A 15,161-nucleotide genomic window follows, 5' to 3' on the forward strand; every position below is an offset into this window, starting at 1 on the left:
GAGTAAGCATGTAAGATTATGTGGAGAGGCGTCCAAACCGCCACAGCTGCAACGGAGGGCCCATCCTGGCAGTGTCAGATGTACTGTCCTACTCAGGCAGAATGACCTCATCTGATCATATAAGACTCTAGTGCTCAAATATCTGCTGAACTAAATGGGTATGCAGCCTTGATCCTTTAACCGCATGCGCGCTAGCGGTTTTCCCGCTGCGCGCTGCGATTTTAAAAATCCCGCGTTACGTGACAAGGTCAGCTCGTCATCCGCGTAGCGCAGGTAACGCTCATGACGAGCTGACCTTGTCATGAGCATAGAAGGGGTTAATCTCGTTAATTGAAGCTTGAACTGGATAATGATGGTTACAAGCTAGCAGCAAAGATGGCACAGGCATGAAGTGAAGATGGCAAAACATGGGCGTTTTAGGTTCTAATCGAGAGAATAATCTTATCATCTGAACTGCATTGTTTGCCTTAAGTTAGAAATTACTTTACAGTGAGAAGGGAATGTTTGCATCCAGCATTATTTCCCCTAGATTATTCATGTGAACACAAAGGCTTGCACTCATTTCTGTTGATGTGTAGTCATTAAGAGTACTCCATTGTCAAAGTGCCCTTTAATATAGTAAACATATTTACAGCTGGTGTGCTTTGTCAACAGTTGGTCGTGGACTGCTGACTCAGGAACTGTGTTTGAAGATACCAACAAGCTGGGTGTCAAATCATATATTAGTCGAATTATGTGCAATGCTTTTGGATGACATCAGCCAGCTCCTGCACATATAAAGTGAAAAGAATGTGCAAAAATATGGAAAGGGGCAAGACTGCATTGCCCTCCTGTGACTTTCCATGTTTTTTGGTTGCTTTTTTCTGCAGCGTAAATCTCTCGCAGTTCATAGTCCATCAACAAGACCTGCAGTCTACATGTAACACACCTGTCTCCCATTATCTACTGTTTAGGCAAGGCTATATAGGCTGTCTCCTTAGCTGCCATGGCCTTCCAGGCTTCCAACGACCTAACCTCTTGTTGCCCCAGTATTGGAACTTTCATAGATTCCCATGCTTTGTATCATTCCCCGTCGTCGGAATGGGAGCCTCGGTAGTATAAAAACCATAGAAACAAAAGAGAAAAATAGGCCTAGGCCTCATCTCATTTTGTATCCTATCACCCTCTTTTTGTAAAAGAGATCAAACTTTTGCCAGGACCAATCAGAGCAGCCTCACCCCATAGAACCTTCCTGAGAGAGCTCAGAGCCTCAGATTTTTCTACCGCACGTTGTGCTAGGGAGTCTCCACTGAGCTCTCCTCAGTTTTTCTCAATTTTTCTGGTTATTTCTTCAAGTTTTCTGCTAAATTCGACATGTCTGACAAGGAAAAGAAGGCCTTATTCAGGTCCTGTGCCTCTTGTGGGAAAAAACGACTTTTTGTGGAAGATAAGCATGAAAACTGTATTTATTGCTTAATCAATCAATCAATCAATCAGGAGTTCGTTAAAGCGCGACTACTCACCCGTAAGGGTCTCAAGGCGCTAGGGGTGGGGGGGGGTTGAGGGGGTGCAGGTTCCATTCCATCAAGGAGGGGGTCTGTCGAAGAGCCAGGTTTTGAGGTTTCTTGCGAAGATGGGGAGCGATGTTGTCTGTCTGAGGTGGAGCGGAAGGGCGTTCCATGCTTTGGCCGCGAGGAAGGAGAAGGAGCGGCCTCCCGATCTGGTCTTTCTGGTGCGGGGGACCACAGCGTAGGAAAGCTGGGCTGATCGTAGGGTCCTTTGGGGTGCGTGGAATTTGAGTCGGCTGTTCAGGTATGCTGGTCCGGTGCCGTGGAGGGCCTTGTGTGCGTGGGTGAGCATCTTAAAGGTGATTCTCGCCTCGACGGGGAGCCAGTGGAGTGTGCGCAGGTGCTGGGAGATGTGGCAGTGTTTTGGCAGGTTGAGGACCAGTCTTATACCCTGACCACAAGGCCACAGACTGCAAGATTTGTAGAACCTTCTCTACCAAGACTCTTCGTGACAGAGAAGGTCGGCTTTTGACCTGGCTTCAAAAGATGAAGACTCGGAAGGAGGTGCTCTCAACGGATGAGGAGGATTCCATATCTTTTGCATCCTCTCACAGGTCCAGGAAAAGGGGTAGGTCTCCCCCGGGTTCTTCTACATCTGAGGCCCCTCTTAAGGCCCCTCATGAGATCTCTGAAAGGTCTGAGAGGGCTGGTCCCCTTCAATCTCCTCACGGAAGTGAAAAGGAGAGGCAGGGACAGGCTGCTGGAGTGGTTACAGCCTTAAAGGACAAAAAGGAGGTTGCTATCTCTTCTCCTCCGTCCAAAAAGGAGAAGTCCAGTGACAAATGCTCTTCTGTCACTCCAGGATCCGGGCCGGAGAAAAAACAGCGTCCGTCGACGACGAAAACACCAGGTACGTCGACGACGATTGCATCTGTGAAACTTCCCGCTGTTTCCTTGGCTCAGTCGACGGGCTCGTCCGCGGCAGCGATCTCCACGTCGACGACTTCGTCGTCATTCAAGATTCCGGGTTCGTCGACGCTGACATCTTCCACGTCGACGACGACGAGCAAAGTGGTGTCGACGGCCTCGACGACGACGAAAACTACGTCGAAGACGACGACAACGTCGACGCTGATGATGATGACGACGAGTTCGTCTACGAAGACGTCGACGATTATTCCGTCGACGGTAAGAATTGTGTCGACGACGACTCCATCGGCAAAACCGTCGACGACTGCTGCGCCGTCGACTACGTCGACGGGTCAAAAAATGCATTTTCCACTACAGAAGATGAAAATTACGCCGGAGATGACGTCTCCGCGACGAGTTTCTTCACATCCACCAATAATGCTTCTAGATGATGAGTCTGAGGAGGATGAGTATGAGAGTGGCAATTATGGTGATGCCTATAGTCCCTCAGACCTAAATGTAAAGTTGCAGGAGACGGACACGGGGGAGTATTACGAACATACAGGTGGCCAACAGTTGCCTCATTATGTTCCGGAAGAGCGACGCCCTCCTGGTTTGGGACAGGACATGGTGGCCATGCCCTCCTCTCTCATATCTGATCTACAAATGATGCTGCAGGACTATCGGAACAGGTTTCCTTCGGAACCTTCAGTGCAGTCTGCGCAACCTCCACCTCAGGTGCAGTCGCAAGTGCAGCCAGTTGGTCTACCTCCGTTACCAGTGGTGCCCCTCTCACCACCACCAGTGATACCTATGATCCGTGCCCGGACACTGGATCACGAACCGGCTCAAGCTATTCAGCAGGATACCTCTTCGGATGAGGAGGCTGCACAGGTGGATCCCTTGATTGATCCATTGCAAGACCCAGACTTGGATCAAGGTGACAGTGGGCTACAGGATCCGGACGCTACTGGTCGTGATACTTCTATCTCCCCTCCTGTTGATATAGGCGGTTTTCATAACCTGATGGAAAGGGCAGCGAAGAGGTTTGGACTGCCGATTACCAGGGAAGAATCTGAATGTTTCCTTTATGACTTCAAGGAACAATACAGGAGATCTGTCAAGTCCATTCCCATCATTGAGCATGTGTGGGAGGAAGGTATGAAAATTATGCTAAATCCGGCCACGGTTATTCCGGTTCTCCCCAGGCTGGAAAAGAAGTATAAGGCTCCAGAAGGCAGTCCAGCTTGTCTTCTTGGCCAGCCGAAGCCTGATTCGGTGATCTCACAGGCCGCCCAAAGCAAGTCCAAGAACCCGTCCACACCTTTGACGACTCCTCCGGACAAGGACGGTAGATGTCTGGATAACGTCGGGAAGAGATTTTCATCCATGGCCAGCTTGCTTGTTAGAGCGGCAAATGCTCTCGCCATTCTAGGCAGATATGACCGCCAGATGTGGTGCGACATGGAACCCTTCGTGGAACAACTACCAGACTCCACAATGGATGAGGCCAAGAGAGTGCTGATGGAGGGAGAGAAGTCTTCCGCAGAAGTTATCGACTGTGCTATAGACATTGCTTCCACGGCGTTTCGAGCCTTAGCAGGGTCAGCAGTGCTACGTCGCCAGGGCTGGTTAAGAGCCGCCTGGTTTCGGCAGGAGGTCCAAAATAAAATCCTGGATCTCCCATTCGATGGGGAAATGCTTTTTGGTAAGCATGTGGATGATGTCCTGCAAAATATAAAAAAGGATACGGACACGGCGAAGTCCTTGGGATCACTCAACTACCGTAAGGTCCCCTTTAAAGGCGCTCGTGGCAGAGGATTCTCTTCGTATAGAGGAAACGCCCAACAGAGATATTCCTCCCAACCTTCGCAGTCTTATAAGACCCAGTACTCAAATCAACGGCAGGGACAATCGGCGTCTTACTCTCGCCAACCTCCGCGGGGCCGTCAGAACCGCCAAGGACGTGACAACGCCAAGCGGCAATAGCGGCCTCCTGGCTCTACCTACTGTTCCTCCCCTCCCAGTCACATCAGTGGGGGGCAGGATATCCTTTTGTCTGAACAGCTGGAAATCTAAAACATCGGACCAGTGGGTCCTGAATATTGTAGAGAGTGGCCATACGTTGGAATTCCAAGATCTTCCTCCAACAAGAGCTCCGGGCACCATCCGCACATGACATCTGGGACTACTCCATCTCGAAGCCCATCAATTTTTCCTCAAAGGAGCGATAGAATCGGTACCTCTCTCTCAGAGGGGCAGAGATTTTTATTCCAGGTTCTTCCTCGTGCGGAAGATGGCAGAGACTTGGCGCCCCATTTTAGACCTCCGGGAGCTCAACACTTATATCATCAAGCTCTCCTTCAGGATGGTCACTCTCCAGGAAATTCTTCCTCTCTTGAATCCAGGCGACTATTTGGCGTCTCTGGATTTAGAAGATGCGTATTTCCATATTCCTATACACCCAGCTCACAGACAATATCTGCGCTTCACAGTGGGCAAGAGCCATTTCCAATTCAAGGTGCTTCCATTTGGCCTTCGGTCGGCACCAAGGGTGTTCACCAAAGTGTTAGCACCAGTAGCGGCTTTTCATCGAAAACGATCCCTAGAAGTTTTCCCTTAATTGGACGACTGGCTCGTCAAGGCTCCATCTTTCAAGGAAACTTCTCAAGCCGTTTCAACTTGCATCCAATTGTTCCGTCACCTGGGCCTTCAGCTGAACGAACACAAGTCAGTTCTGCTACCCTCCAGATCCGCAAGATTCCTGGGGGCCATTTTGGACACCACACAATGTACAGCTCGTCCTTCGGAAGAGCGACAACAGAAGTTGATGGTATCAGCTCGACAACTGTTCCACAAGAAATGCCTTTCTGTCCGTCAATACAAGTCCCTTCTTGGGTCGATGTCATCCTGCATACCATTGATACCACATTGCAGGCTGCGAATGCGTCCTCTGCAGGAAGAACTAGACAAACAGTGGCGCCAGGCAGAGGGGTCATTCAACGACAAGGTATTGGTGACATCTGCAATGAGAAAGGCGGGCGGATGGTGGCTACTTCAGGAGAATATCGCGCAAGGTCTGACATTCAGGATTTCACCTTCCCCCCCTGATCATGACCACGGATGCCTCTTTGGAAGGCTGGGGAGCGGTGCTCCGAGAGCTTCAAGTCAGTGGACACTGGAGTCCAGAACAGCGCCAGTGCCATATCAATTTTCTGGAGCTGACGGCCATTCGGTTGGCGTTGCAGGCTTTCCTCCCCAGAGTTCGCAACCATACAGTGCTGGTCCGGACGGACAATACGACGGCCATGCACTACGTCAACAAGCAAGGGGGTACGAGGTCGCAAACTCTGTCCACAGAGGCTCAACGGATCTGGGATTATGCGATTCTGCACAGCATCACTCTGAGAGCCGAACACCTGGCAGGCTCGCTCAATGTCAAGGCGGATGCCCTGAGTCGACAGACAGGAGTGACTCACGAGTGGGAATTGAATCAGTCCATTCTGGAGAAGGTGTTCTCGGTTTGGGGGACGCCATCCATCGACCTGTTTGCTTCTCCGGTGAACGCCAAATGCCGGTTTTACGCAAGCAAAGTTCACCATCAGGGATCCCTGGGGAAGGCTCTTTCGATGGCCTGGTACAGCGCATTCTTTTACGCTTTTCCTCCAATTCCCCTCATTCCTCGAGTTCTCAGGAAAATGAAGGCAGAGCCCTGCAAAATGATTCTCATTGCTCCAGCATGGCCCAGACAATTCTGGTACACAGAACTTCTGAGGCTCTCCCAAGCTCCTCCAATTCGCTTACAACCCATTCCGTCCCTGTTGTCCAGGAGTCAGGGGCAGGTTTACCATCCGGATCCGAAATCGCTACACTTGACAGCGTGGCTCCTGAACACAGAGAGTTCCGTCATCTAAAACTCTCCCAGGAATGTAGAGAAGTTTTGTCACAGGCTCGAGCACCGAGCACCAATAAAACTTAAAAAGCAAAGGGGAAGAGGTTCTGCCTATGGTGTCAACAACAAAGTCTCCATCCTTACAAATCTCTACCTCATCAACTGTTGCCATATATACTATCTTTGGCTAAATCTGGCTTGGCGCGTTCGTCTGTGAAGGTACATCTTGCAGCCATATCAAGGTTTCGGCGCAGTTCTTCAGGTCCTTCCTTATGGTCCTCTAGAATTGTTAAACAATTCTTAAAGGGCTTGTTCCGGATGTATCCTCCAGTTCGTCCTCCTCCACCAGTTTGGCAGCTCAATCTTGTCCTGGCTCAACTCATGAAACCTCCATTTGAGCCTGTGCACAAGACGGACTTGAAGTTCCTGTCTTGGAAACTTGCGCTCCTCTTAGCTCTAACATCAGCAAGAAGAGTTAGTGAGCTTCAAGCCCTCTCCATAGTGCATCCATTCCTGCAATTCAAAAAGGATGTTCTTATTCTTCGCACCAATCCGAAGTTTATTCCTAAGGTGCCGTCTGAGTTCCACTTGAATGAACCTTTAATTTTGAAGTCTTTCTTTCCGCGCCCTTCTATGGCTGCGGAACGCACATTACATTCTTTGGACGTTCAGAGATGCTTGAAATTCTACTTAGAGCGCACACGTCCCTTTCGGAAATCATCCCAGTTGTTTGTGTCCTACAGCGCCCCACGGAAGGGGTTTCCTTTGACAAAGAGTGGCATTTCCCGCTGGATCTCCAGTGCGATTCAATTCTGCCATCAGGAGGCGGGCAAGCCATTGGACAGAAAAGTCCGTGCTCATTCCACAAGGTCTGTGGCATCGTCGGTGGCTCTCTTCTCTGGAGTCGCCATTAAGAACATATGCAGGGCAGCAACGTGGAGCAGTACTCATACCTTCACGAAGCACTACTGCCTGGAGTCTGCAGGACGAGACAACGCGGCTGTTGGTCAGGCAGTCCTGCGGAATCTTTTTCATTGAGAGGTGAGCCTTCCCTACGATCCCTCCATCCTGGTGAGCACATTTTGTTTATTGTTTTGCTATGCTATATGTATTGCTGATATGGTTATGTGATGCCATGTATCTACAAAATGTGTTCTTGGTGATTTACTGCTAGCTACTCTGATACAAAGCATGGGAATCTATGAAAGTTCCAATACTGGGGCAAGAAAACAAGTTACTTACCTGTAACTTTGGTTCCCCAGTATTGGTAACTTTCACAGATTCCCATGCGCCCACCCTCCTCCCCTGGGAAAGCTCAGTCTTTTGACAGAGATGGTGGCGGTTGGCACAACGGCTACGAAAATCTGAGGCTCTGAGCTCTCTCAGGAAGGTTCTATGGGGTGAGGCTGCTCTGATTGGTCCTGGCAAAAGTTTGGTCTATTTTACAAAAAGAGGGTGATAGAATACAAAATTAGATGAGGCCTAGGCCTATTTTTCTCTTTTGTTTCTATGGTTTTTATACTACCGAGGCTCCCATTCCGACGACGGGGAATGATACAAAGCATGGGAATCTATGAAAGTTACCAATACCGGGGAACCAAAGTTACAGGTAAGTAACTTGTTTTCTTCTTCTAGTACGTCTGCCCTCTAGTTTTTAGCTGGCTCAAACAAGCTGGATATACTCATCTCCTTGCCTGGTACATCCACAATAGAATGTACAGGTGGAAACCCTTGAGAGTTTAGGACGAGCAGGTGGCAGTAAGTTGGAGAAAATGTCACTTAGGAGGACTAGGACGGAAAAGGCTTGACTAAAATGTGTTGATTAGATAGTGGAAGAAAATGCCACCATTAACCGCAAAGAGGGTGATCCTTTGGTATATTAAAGGTTGTAAATCTGTTATGAAACAACGATATTAATTTGATAGGAAACTAGTGGTGATCAGAGACAATTGTGCAGCAAAAACAATGGGAATGGATGTATTTTGAGTACACCCGGATGAGAGTCTCCCATGCTGATGTGCCATCCATAGCAACCTGCAGTGTTGTGAACTCAGCACAACACTGTTTCACAGTTTCACTGAACATTGAGGCAGCTACCAATGGAGAGGGTCTGGTAGAGACCGGCCTTGTTGGCACTGCAGTGTGGCCTATGGAGGTTGTGCTCAAGGCAAGGGAGAGGACAAGGAGATTCAATTGTCCCACAGGGAAGTGGGTCTGCACCAAGTGGTAGACTTGCAGTTAGTTTGCTTGCTGGTGCATATACAGATCCTGTACAAGAGATTTTGCAACTCTGCCAGATTTTCTCCACCGTTACAACAGAGGTACATTCCATAATGAAGGCACAGGTGCTACAGTTGGAGAAATGCCTTGGCTTTAAGAGGTATAAGGGTGTAGGATTGTTGCAGACGTTTTTTCTGGGTGGGGAGGCCATCAGGGGAAAGATCTTCTAAGCAACCAACTCCTCCCTCCAAACTCCCCCATAGCTATATCCTTATGGCTTTTTCTCCCACAGAAGATGAACATTTTGCTTTTGATACAATTGCTATAAACAAACTCTAATTCTATGTTCAAGATAAGTGGTTTCTTGTTTGGAAGCTTAAGTTGGCGAGGGTTGTTCATTGTCACCACTTTTGTTTTATTTGACTTTGACTCTATGGCTTGTTGGTTCTGGAAGGAGTGCAACTATAAACGGCTTTCATTAGTAAGATGATACAGAAGACAGAGTGGCTCTGTATGCAGATAATATCCTTTTATTCATTGTGCATGTTAGCGCCTCCATTCCTAAGATGCTGATGTTGTTTGGAGAGGTTGGTGCTTACTCTAGTTTCAAGTTTAATCAGGAACGCCTCCCTTTTTCTCATACAATTTAAGGCCTGCTTTCATGAACCTATTAAGATTTATGAGGATGGATTCCCTTACCTGTGGATAGCAATCTCCAGGGATCAAAACACCTTTTACAGGCATAACCTCACGGTTCTGCTTAGGGACTTGAAAAATGATGCAGTACAATTGGCTTCTTTATCATTCTCTCTGTTGGGCAGGGCAAACCTATAGAAAATGATCTTTTTGCCAAGATATATATATATATATATATATATATTGGCAAAACGATAATTTTCTACAAAATACTTCATTCTTGGCCTGAGACGTATTTTTCTTTCAGGCCACTGACATGATGTGCACGTTCCTGTGGAGCCTAAAGGGCCCTCGTATTGCTCTATCGAAGCCTTCGTGCATTGTGTTGTCCTACTTGAACAGTCTACGCTCCTTTTGATGTGTTTGTCATTAGGCTGGACAGAATATACTTGGGGACGCACAGGTATCTTCACTTTAGTACAAGATGGAAATCGCCCAGGAATGTGTCCAGGGCTATGATAAAAATGTTACTGCTTGGTTCACAGCATTGAAACCCATTGGATAAGCATAGTAAAGTGAGGAGGGAAGCCCATTATATAGGGCATGTACCTTATTGAGAGAATTAATGAAGCTGGGTACTAGCGGGTCTGGAACTTCTTAGTATTTCGAAGCTGGGGTATTCAGTTTGAGACACTGGATAAAATCCCTTCCCCCAAGCTACCAATAGAATTTAGAGTTACACAGGAGTATGTTAAGTACCTCAAAGTCAGATCTGCTATAGAGGCTCAATGGATGGTTTAGATGAGCTTACAGGATCACTCCCTCTAGAGGCTAGTATTTTAATGGAAGAATTAGCCAAATGGTCTACTTTAAAGCTAAACAGTAACATAGTTTTGTTTTGCTTGACAAATAATGAGTCCGAAGGAGAAATAGAGGACAGATCCGGTCCAATTTGGACTGGGACAAGGCCCTTTCTTACCTCAAGGAGATTGTTACACAGCCTTTCTTCAGATTAACATCTTTTAAAATCCTACATAGGGGTTTTAACTACAATACGCTGATCTAAGCAGTGGGTTCAGTGAATAGTCCTCTGTTAATGATTCTCCAATGATTCTGGTAAACTTTACACCATCCAGAGCTGCGGATAGTCACATTTTCTGGGAATAATTTCATGCATAATCATTTGGAATTTTGGAGATGCAAATAGAGACGATTTTTAACATGGCCTTCTTGAGAATGAGGGGGTATAACACATTGTCATAATATGTGAATCCTGTATAATGGTTGCCTGTTGATTGTGCTCAGAGACATTGCATGTGAATTGCTTAACATTGTTGCAACTTTGTCTACCTCATATGTAAAGGGTACCGGTGCCTTAACGAAAGATTTGTGCTCCTGAAAAACATTTGAGGTAAAGACTTCATAGGTGCACTCAGTATTTTATTTCAGGTTCTGATGTTGCTCTCACCGGAGTGTCAATAACCAGGACATGTCTTCCAATTGGGATGTTTCTTTGCTGCATAGCGAGAAACTGCACAGTTATGCTTTCACGAAATGAATGATCTGTAATATTATGTGTTTAAGGAACAATTATTGAAAATGTCAAAACTTCAGAAGATAGTAAGAAAAGAAAATGGAGCAAACCAAACCAGAAATGGATACAAAGTTGAAGAAATTGAATGAGGCACTTTTAATAGTGTAGACACAATTGATTAAGGTGAAGGGCACTGCTAAAGCAGCAGTTACACACTGTTGTACTGGCCTCAGAAATTAAGAAGATAAAAGAGATGAATTGTGTTCATCTAAAGGAAAATTAAATGCAGGTGGACCGCATGTAGCAGTTGTAAAACTGGGTCCTTGGAAGAAGATGAGTTTGCATTTGAGATTTCAGGTTTGGACTCTGGTCAAAGGCAGAGACAATGGTACCTGGCTCTGTTGGTTCATATCCTCATAGAACGGCTCCATTGAGAAGGTGTTTACTAGATGTTCTGTGATACTTTTTGGGTTATATGGGCAGTCCAGGTATTCACCATCGATTGAGATGTGTACTCATTAAAACGCTAATAAAGATAAATAGACCAAGATAAATATTTGGTAGACGGAAGTCTGTGTGTGTGGGATGCATTTGAACACCTATCGAATGGAGAGGACAGTCCAAGCACTGCATTTGTAAGTTGCACAGCTTTCTAAAGTTAATTATTAGATTTTACTGTGACTAGAGTCTCCTTCTCCCTAGTGTTATCAGACTGAGTGTCTGGTAACACTTAGTTGAGCCTTGCATTAAGGGAACACACATTTCCTGTTTGTTACAGCACCATGAATCTCCTTTTGAGCTCTTTGTGAATCGTCATGTCGCTTATTTATATTTTAGGATGGCTTTAAAGCAGGGGTGACACAGTAAAATTGTGAATGAATATGCAGTAGGGAGAATATGTTTTGGAGAAGATAAAATATATTTGTTTAATTTTGTTTTTCTTTCATGCAGCCGAACCAGCAAAGCTTTTAGCAATAAACAAACAGTGAAACATTGTGGGTGTTCTGAGGTGTATCTTGACTGCTTACAGACATTTCTGCCAGTTCTCAGCTGCCCCTTACAAAAGGAAGTCCTTCGAGGTGGTGTTAGAACCTTCCTTCATCGCATGATTATCTGCTTGGAGGAAGAAGTTCTTCCATTCATCCCTACTGCATCAGAACACATGCTTAAAGATTGTGAAGCAAAGGATCTTCAAGAGTTCATTCCACTGATAAACCAGATCACAGCAAAATTTAAGGTATGAGCGTAGTTTTCTTTAAAAAAATAAATACTCTTCTCACTGTCTCTTCTTACATATTGCATGTGTGATGGGCATGTTTGATGCTAAAATATTCTTATGCCTTGTACAGTGTTCATAGCTTTGTACCTGATGCTGTATTTGGCACCAATCTTCACTCTTCATTACATTCTTCAGTGTGAAGACCCTCCTCTACCACCCCAATTTTGCTTTGTCATGAGGGCATCTGTAATGACAAGCAATCACTGATTTCCTTGGGTTCGAGAGAGAAGGTTTTGTACCTAATCCATTCGTTAATTAGACTTCCGATCAACATAATCAATCATCCAGTAAAGGTTCGCTCAATATTCCTCCTTTTAAATACACAACCTGATGAATCAGGACACTTTGGGGTTTGCAAGTGACCTACAGGACTTCCTCCCCAAAACCTCCAACTATAATTAAACAATATTTTCTTGAAAGCTTAGAAAAACACTTCACCAAGACCTGATCTCCTCTTTCCTCCACTGATAAGTGTTGATCAGAGCTAGAGGTGGTTAATTCTGTAGGATGCTCAGTACAAATGTTTGCACTCTCGCATACCAGTCCTTGATCCTCCATACTCTACTTCTCATCTTTCCAACACTCTACTTGTGTGTGTGTGTTTATGCATATATAAACAAAAAAAAAAAAATATATATATATATATACACACACACTGTTGTGTTTCTATCTAGGACCCTAATTCGTTATTCCCGATTTATGCCCTTATATGGCTATAACAAATAATATCCTTATAAAGGCATAAGAATCATATCCATATTTAGTAATAGCCCATGCAGTCCAAATACGGCAAGGCTACTCCCCTAGATTCCTAGAAAGTACAACGCGTTCTTTAAACAAACCAAACCTCCAGCAACCTGGGAATTCCCCATGCTTTTGTTTTGATTTGTCCTAGAACTCCTGCGAGCACTGAAAGAACGGCCAGTTCTTAGTGACATCTTTATTGACGTCTTATGTCCAACCTTACGTCAAACCCGGCACCTTTCAGGTATAAATATACCAACGTTGCCTTAAGCAAACACACGGTGGTTTGGAGCAGAGCGGCTATCTACTTGCCCGAGAGCCCAGCTGATGCGAGAGCCCACGGACGCCGCCCATCCCTTTTGACGCACTGAGAAAGACGCTGTCTTTTTCTCCAGCCGAGAAAATCCAGCTCTGGTGTTTCCAGCCGCCCTTGCGGGTTTCTGGGATATCGAGTCCTGAGAGAGAGATACCAGACCTCCTGCTTTCTATTACCCAGGTACGGAGCTGACTAAACCCTTAAGAGAATTCTTGATTCTGATTCCTTGGCAAAACACAACTTTACTTAAACTGCTACTTACTTACTCCTTCCCACGTATTAGGCTTAGGTCAGGTACACCGGGGTAGGCTTAGATTAGAAGCACCAGTTGAGTACGTTAGTCAATGTATTTATGTATGTATATATTTTATCCATTTTAAAGTATCATATGGCTAAGAAACCATATCAATGCTTTTACAGTATTATTTCATAATACTCCTTTTACTGTATGCACTTTACTTTATGTTAAGTATTGCTATTGTGGCAATTCATTTCTCTTGCATGAGAAAGAAGACTGCTCAATAAATAACACCTTTTATTGAAAACGCCCGTCTCTCAATTCTCTGCACTCTGGTGAAACTAAGTATGAACAATTGACTGAGTGAAATAGCTGTCTATTTTTTTCACACGACTCTAGAGATACACTCTTATTCTGAGGGAGCAAAGTTGTCATGTTTTATGGTTGTCGGAAGCTAATCCCTTCTTGTCTATCCAGGGAAGTTAAACTCCTCCTTGTTTATTTATTCGAGAAAGTTTCTAGTGACCTCTGAGCTAGCTGGCAAAACTAATTAAGTCTAATATAGTCAGTAGAGACCTAATCGACCTCAGTCCTACGTCTACACTGCTGTTTATATCATTCCAATGCGCAGAGCCTATTGGGAATATAGGAACTACACTACAACACACACACATATATAAGAAATACAAGAAAGAAGAAATACAATATTACAATAAGAAAGCCACAAAGCGGGTGGTGCAGTGAAACAAAGCCTCATTATCTTTTGGATATATAGGTATATATATATATATATATATATATATATATATATATATATATATATATATATATATATATATATATATATATATATATATATATATATATATATATATATATATAATCAGCTCCGATTATCTCTCATTCCAAAGGAAAGAAAATCCGGCACTCGCAGGGGAAGTGTTCAAGTTAGTTTTAATATCAAACACTCAGCAGACAAACGCGTTTCGGTTTTCCTTCGTCAGTGTCTACCATCGACACGGAAGGAAGCAAGTTTAAAAACATTTCATCGCGATTTGGCATGTGTATAGAAAGAGGACTCACGTTAAGCCCCGTGAGAAAGTTATTTACATAGTATATTACTATTTTCTTTACATTTCGTAAAACACGTAAAACGGCAAAATGAATGAAATATCTTTTACGATTTCATACGTTAATTTCAGACAAGTTCAATACACAATTCCCGAAATTATTTATATTATATATACATTTTATTAAATTGCCTTTTACTGTGTTGTGGGTATTATTAAGCCGTGGATCGGCAATGCTCACGGGGTATGATGCTTATGATACTCATAGCTAAACATTATTTCCAGAGTCTATGCTTTTCCCAAATGAGATGCTAATTCTTCATTCTTATTTAGTCCCAAAGGGGCCTTTGTCTGGAGGTCTATTATATAACGGGATTCTAACCTTCTTAATCTCCGTAATCTGTCTCCGCCCCTTGGGTCTGCTGGTATGTGGTCCAAAGCATAATATTGCAAAAGTTCTCTGTTGCTATTATGCTTTAAGGCAAAATGTTTTGCTACAGGATAGTTGAAGTCTTTGTTCATAATTGCACGTTGGTGCTCTAATATACGTAACTTGACATTCTTTACTGTGCTGCCTATGTATTTCAGTCCACATGGGCACAATAGGCAGTACACAACATGGGTGGTAGTACATGTGAGAAACTTAGATATTTTTCTTGTCTGTCTTGACCCTGGTATTTCAAATGTTGTTCTCTTTTTGCTTTTTTCACAGGCTTTACATTTTCCGCAAGGGAAAAATCCTGGCATATCCTTAATCCTTCCTGTCACTGTTGTTTTATCAGGAAGATGGCTGTGTACAATTTTATCCTTAATGGATCTCCCTTTCTTGAATGTAA

General features: G+C 44.6%; 1 protein-coding gene across 2 annotated transcripts in view; it reads left to right on the plus strand.

Annotated features, from left to right (window-relative positions):
* Nucleotides 1-15,161, plus strand: part of XPOT (exportin for tRNA) — a 538,373-nt gene that overhangs the window by 375,127 nt on the left and 148,085 nt on the right. For both annotated transcript variants that reach the window (XM_078676087.1, XM_078676095.1), the window contains exon 18: nucleotides 11,630-11,915. In XM_078676087.1, the coding sequence (XP_078532213.1) occupies nucleotides 11,630-11,915 (286 nt within the window). The remainder of the gene's footprint in view (nucleotides 1-11,629; nucleotides 11,916-15,161) is intronic.

The sequence above is a fragment of the Lissotriton helveticus genome, chromosome 1_1, assembly GCF_964261635.1.
Source record: "Lissotriton helveticus chromosome 1_1, aLisHel1.1, whole genome shotgun sequence".
Taxonomy (NCBI): Eukaryota; Metazoa; Chordata; class Amphibia; order Caudata; family Salamandridae; genus Lissotriton; species Lissotriton helveticus.